The sequence below is a fragment of the Ictidomys tridecemlineatus genome, chromosome 13 (assembly GCF_052094955.1).
Source record: "Ictidomys tridecemlineatus isolate mIctTri1 chromosome 13, mIctTri1.hap1, whole genome shotgun sequence".
NCBI classification, from domain to species: Eukaryota; Metazoa; Chordata; class Mammalia; order Rodentia; family Sciuridae; genus Ictidomys; species Ictidomys tridecemlineatus.
In genome coordinates this window covers 13189880-13195879 of record NC_135489.1, presented here as the reverse complement: position 1 = coordinate 13195879, position 6000 = coordinate 13189880, and the positions used below count along the sequence as shown (strand labels likewise).

The following is a 6000-nucleotide window of genomic DNA, read 5'->3' as shown; positions in this document are numbered from 1 at the left end:
TTTCTTAAATAAATTTTTATGTTAAAATAATTGACTTTAACATTATTTGTCATGTAGGAGCTTGTAATCTTCCCAATTAAAAAAAATGTTATTGTTGATGTAAGTTACATGGAATAAAAATTAGTTTCATGAGGCCAAGGGGTAAGACTTTCAAAGAAAAATACAGGAAATCATTTCTGAGAATTTCAAGAATCATTGAAAAATGTTTATTTTTTTTGTCCTGCAGCTCTCTCCATTCCTTTGTGTGGATAATTTAAATACAATTTTCCTTGCTACAGCTCCAGCTGATATCTCTTTCTCTCCTCAACCTCAAGTTTAATAATCTTATTGAAGTTAAGGCAGGACCTGTATGGTATAGGTCGTTATAACTATTGAAAAGTCTCACATATGAAAATCCAGATTTGTACAGTATTCTCAGGCAGAGTCGTAATTCAATTTAAAAGACTTACTAAATTATTTTAAATAGCAAACTGCCCTATCTAGCCGACAATATCAATAGATCAAACAATAACAAAAACACTCCCCACCCAGACCACAACTAAACATTGTAGCAGTAGAAAATAATATTTTCCCTCCTTCAATGCTGAAAGAAAAAAAAAAAAAACGGTAAGACATTAAGAGGAAGCATACAAGAACAGCCCATCCCGAATCTAACTACGTCTCTGTTCCAACGTTCCTTCCACTTTCTACTGTTTTCTGTGTCACTAAGTTACTCCAAACTTCGAGATCCGTGGGAAACGAGAGCACATTCCTTTGCCATTTTTCCCCTAAAAAGAGAAGGAGAAGACGGCTCAGGGTTGAGCGACTGCCACCAAGCATCCTCAATAACGGTCTAAGAATTTCCAGACCCTCCCTGTCTTCCCGGCACTGAGAAAGTGCTGAAGAAGTAGGCTGGCCCACCCTGCGGGCCTGTGGTCTCCAGGGGGTGGGTATCGGTACCCCACACCCGCCCAGGGGAGGACCAACGGCTTCCGTACGGTTAGGGGCCTTGAAAGTCCTGGCTCCCAACGAGCGGGGAAAATCAGTCACCCGGCGAGTAGTGAGCGAGTGAGATCCAAGTGAACGTTCCTGGCACAGAGTTCAACAGCAGAGGGCACAGTACCCGCTGGTCCAGGCGGACTGAGGGCCCCGAGGAGGGGCAGAGCCCACGGACCGCTGGGGCTTGTAGTTCGCCCAGTTTCCCTCCCGCATGCAGGACCCCAGTGAGAACACAACTCCCGAGGTGCACCGCGCGCCCCTCGGCGCTGTCCGCTCCGAGCCTGCCCAGGAACCTCCCGGGAAAGCTCCGCCCCGCCCTCGCACGCACGCCTCACGTTTGTTTACCCTGAAGCCCCGCCTCCCCGCCATCCCTGAAGCTCCCAGGAATGCCGTCATGCTAGCGATGCATATTCATGAGGTCCGCGCGGAGCCCCCGCCCTTCCCGCCTCTAGCCTTCCCGCTCCCAGCGCTTGATTAATATTCAATGAGCCGGGCTCCGCGGCTGGCTCGAGGGGGAGCGGGCGGGGCCTGGCGCTAGGGAGCCCGCGACCCGGGCGGGGAGGGCGCGTGTGGGGGGGGCGGTGGTGGCGAGGCGGGAGCGCGGGATGGAACACCGAGACACCGACGGAATGCTCCGAATTGCCACATAATCCCTTGGAACGGCGGCGCCGAACGCCATTGGCTTCTCCCTGGTCGGCGCGCCGCCGCCGTCTCCCACCTTCGCCTCACCTCCTCCCTTTCTGTCCGCTGCCTCCGGAGCTGGGGGGGAAACGCGAAGCCCCACTGCAATGGAGCCCGCCGCCGCGGCGCAGCGACTCCCCGACACTAGCAGGGAGGACCGAGCTTCGGCTCCGGCGGCTGCCGCCGCAGCGGCGGCAGCGGCGGCGGCGGCAGCAGCAGCGGCGGCGGCGGCTCTGGCGGCGGCGGCCGGGGGTGGCCGGAGCCCGGAGCCCGTGTTGACCCCGGCGATTGCGAGCGGGATCGGCGGCGGCGGCGGCGGCGCGCGGGAAGAGGCCCCCGGCGAGGCGCAGCCGGGGCCGCTGCCCGGTAGGGCGGGAGGCACGGCACGCAGGAGGCGGCGCGGGGCGCCCCAACCCACCGCTGGTGGGGCTGCCCCGGGGCCCGGGGCCGGCAGCGGCGCCAACTCCCTTCTGCTGAGGAGAGGGCGGCTGAAGAGGAATCTGTCCGCGGCCGCCGCCGCCTCGTCGTCCTCGTCGTCGTCCTCGTCGTCTTCGTCCTCGGCCGCTGCCGCCTCGCACTCCCCCGGCGCCGCCGGCCTCCCCGCCTCCTGCTCGGCCTCGGCGTCGCTGTGTACCCGGAGCCTGGACAGGAAGACGCTGCTCCTGAAACACCGGCAGATGCTGCAGCTGCAGCCGTCGGATCGGGACTGGGTGAGGCACCAGCTCCAGCGGGGCTGCGTGCACGTCTTCGATCGCCACATGGCCTCGACTTACCTGCGCCCGGTGCTCTGCACACTGGACACCACGGCCGGCGAGGTGGCCGCCCGCCTGCTGCAGCTGGGCCACAAAGGCGGCGGCGTGGTGAAGGTGTTGGGCCAGGGGCCGGTACCGGCAGTCACCCCGGCCCGCGCCGAGCCGCCTCTGGATGCCGGGTCCCGGCTGGCGCCCCCTGAGCCGCGGGACCAGGAGCCTCCGCCCGCGAGGAGCGCGCCGGGTGCCGTCGGGGGCCCTCAGCGCGCGCCTCCCGCCGATCTGCCGCTGCCCCCCGGCGGCCCGGGCGGCTGGATCCGGTGCCCCTCGCGTGCCAGCCCTGCGCCTTCCGACTCCAGTCCCGGAGAGCTGTGTGGCCCGCGGCGTCTAGACGGCGGGACCGCGGGCCCGGCCTCCGACACGGAGAGCTTCAGCCTGAGCCCTAGCGCCGAGAGCGTGTCGGACCGGCTGGACCCATACAGCAGCGGCGGCGGCTCCTCGTCGTCGGAGGAGCTGGAGGCCGACCCCGCGCCCGCCCCGACGGTGGCCACTGGCCAGCCTCGCCGTCCCTGCCGCCCCGCGCATCCCCGGCAGCCCTCCCCGTCAGCTTCCCCCCCGCGGCCGCAGCAGAAAGCCCCGAGGGGTGTCGACGTCCTGGGAGGGGCGGCCCGCGAGGGGTCTCAGGAGGAGGCGGCGGCGGCCCCGAGCGGCCCCCCCGCGACCCCCAGGAGAAGTGGAGTGACCGCCGAGAAGGCACCTTCGCCGCCCACCCTGTACGTGCAGCTCCACGGAGAGACCACCCGGCGCCTGGAGGCGGACGAGAAGCCTTTGCAGATTCAAAATGACTACCTCTTCCAACTGGGATTTGGGGAGCTGTGGAGGGTGCAGGAGGAAGGCATGGACTCGGAGGTTGGCTGTCTCATTCGCTTCTATGCAGGTAAGGAGATCACCTGTGTGTGGACCTGTGGCTCACACCCTGGCAGGGACGAGAAATGATTCAGATTGCCCAGCCCCAGAGTAAACGCGCGTCTTGGTGCGCCTTTGTCTGGTGTGTCTTTATAGCGTTCACGCAGTCTGTGTAGTTCTAAGTTGGGCCATCTTTAAATCTGCGAGTTTTAGTAGATCTCAGGGGCTGAGATTGGAAAGCAAGTTGGAGGTGGTGGCCCAGTCCCCGGGAAGTTTACAGGAAACAGACTCCTGAAAGAGGCAGCAGCACGTTTAACATTGAAGTGCTTACTTCAGGCCTCTGGCTTGTTGGGTTTCAGGCAACTCTCACGTGGACATTACACCAACCGAGGGGAATGACCAGCAGAAGTGCTCCAGAGCACCTTCCCTACATTTGACTGTCCGCCTGTTACCTTTCATAGACTGTTAAGTACAGCCCCATGCCCCCGTGAGCTCATTCCTTGCCAACTGATGCCCTTGTGTGTTTCACCCTCTGCCACGCTTATTTCTCCGTGGAGTCCTTGCTGGCCACTTGACAGATGTGATCCTCGTTTTTAGTGATATTTTCTCCCAGCACTTTTGTTTTTTTAAAGCTTTTTTTTTTTTCAATTTCCATTACAAGTTTGACTCCTGGAAAAAAAAAATCAAAAATTTTTTTGCCTGTTTCTTCCAGCCTTTATATATTGCAGTAGAACTTGAAATAAGGCTTGCAATAAGAATTGAAATGGTTACTGTATCTTCACATCTGACCTGAAATCCTTCTCAGTCTTTTTTCAGTACCAGATCAAATTCTTTACAAAGAGTAACTAATGTAGTGTTTCTCTTTTGGCTAAAGACTTGACTGGTATTAAATTAGGAAGCTGTAGATCCTGGTTATTGTATTTGACTTTTATAAGTTGTTTGCATCATTTTTCTCCTCTGGTTTGAAGAATTGAGCTCTTACTCATAAGAAATTTTATTTAAAGTTCACATTGCAGAATTAAATCAGGGGAATTAATTTTTTTGCCAACTTGAGGTTTTAGGTGAAGGTGGAAAAGTAATCATACAATCAACTCTGTTAAATCTGTAGTTATTTTTTCAAATTTAATGTGTTTTGGTCCAACTTGTGTCCTAGTGGCAGTTTTTCTAATTTGAATGAAGAAATCTTTACTCCCACATTGAAGTCTGGGTGACTGATAAGCATGTCTCTGATGAGTTGTTCTTGTGAGTTTCATTGAAGTTTTTCTGAAATTCTTAAGTGAATTTCTCATGAATCTTTGGTGTATAAAGAAAACCAGATCTTGGTAGCTTTTGCAGTGTGACATGTCTTTTAAAGTTTTTGGCCCAGAAAAATAGGAGGTTTTATTATGTGGGAGCAATGACTATATTTTTTTTCTCCTATTGCTCATATAATTTGGAAAATACTATTTTTCAAAAGCACTAAATAGTAATTACACTTGAAAGGACAATATTTTAACATGTCCTTAAAATTAAATGATACTGAGGGAAGTAGATATAAAGTAAAGCATTTAAAATAAGCAATGTTTAAACATCTTTATATGGAAGAAACTATGATTGTATGTGTTGTCTATGGGAAAATTTATGGGTGTCACAGTTACAAAATTTAAATTTTGATTCTCTTTTCAATTGTCTAAAATATTCTAAGTGGATGATAAGCAATTTTTTTTTCTAACTCAACGTAAAAATGACAAGTCTTTCTAGCTAAATCTTAAATTTCTGGCATAGTTATTTTAATTTTGTTTAATTTTTGTGAAAAGTTGTAATTGCTACTTTATCCTGAACTTATTGCTTCATTTCTGTATGCACAGCATGAATACACATATATCTCTTTGTATGTGTTCATAATGATAACTAATAAAGTGGAGATTCCACATACAGTATGTATGCTGCTTTTGAATATGAAACTAGTGTACAGGTGTTCTAGAAGGAAGATGCCTGATTGTTAAAAAGATGTCTGATTGCTTATTTTAAACCTAAGGGAATATACCAAACATCTCATCGCTGATACTCATTTGCTAAAGAACAAAACTTAGTATATGGTGAATTCACTTTTGCAGGGAAGTTTATTGACAAACAAAAGGGCCTTGATCTCTTACCAGAACATTGTCAGGATTTAGCATATAGTGAAGGTTTGCACCAAGATGAAGAGATTCCTAGAAATTATCTCTGTGCTCCAGTAGAATATAGGACATTGTAGAAAGAGAATGTTACATTTTGGTAGTTAATTTTTTCTCTTAGAAAAAAGAAAATTCATGTTTGTTTTAGATGACATCCTTTAAGAGAGTGTTGGAAAATTCTGTACCTTATTTGTTTTTTTATAATTCTTTATATAATTATTCATAAGTTACTGCATGTCTTTTTGTTTATGCATAGGTGGAGTTAAGACTAGCTAGAAAGTTGCCTTTGAGGCCTTTTAAATATATTCTTTAAAAAAATTTTTTTTGTACTTGTAGATGGACAGAATGCCTTTATTTTATTTGTTTATTTTTATGTGGTGCTGAGAATGAACCCAATGCCTCATACATGCTAGATAGGTGCTTTGCCACTGAGCTGCAGCCCAAGCCCCTGAATATATATTCTTATATGTAAATTGAATTTATTGTTTACTCTCTATCTGGTTTATCCAATCTGTTACTTTAAGAAGCTC

The 6000-nt window shown here is 50.6% G+C and overlaps 1 protein-coding gene across 1 annotated transcript in view; it reads left to right on the top strand.

The window, feature by feature from the left end:
* The first annotated feature begins 1541 nt into the window (after nt 1–1541).
* Nucleotides 1542–6000, top strand: part of Phlpp1 (PH domain and leucine rich repeat protein phosphatase 1) — a 217155-nt gene continuing 212696 nt past the window's right edge. Inside the window, exon 1 of the mRNA XM_005323086.4 lies at nt 1542–3345. Coding sequence (XP_005323143.2) covers nt 1767–3345 — 1579 coding nt within the window. The 5' untranslated portion in view covers nt 1542–1766. The remainder of the gene's footprint in view (nt 3346–6000) is intronic.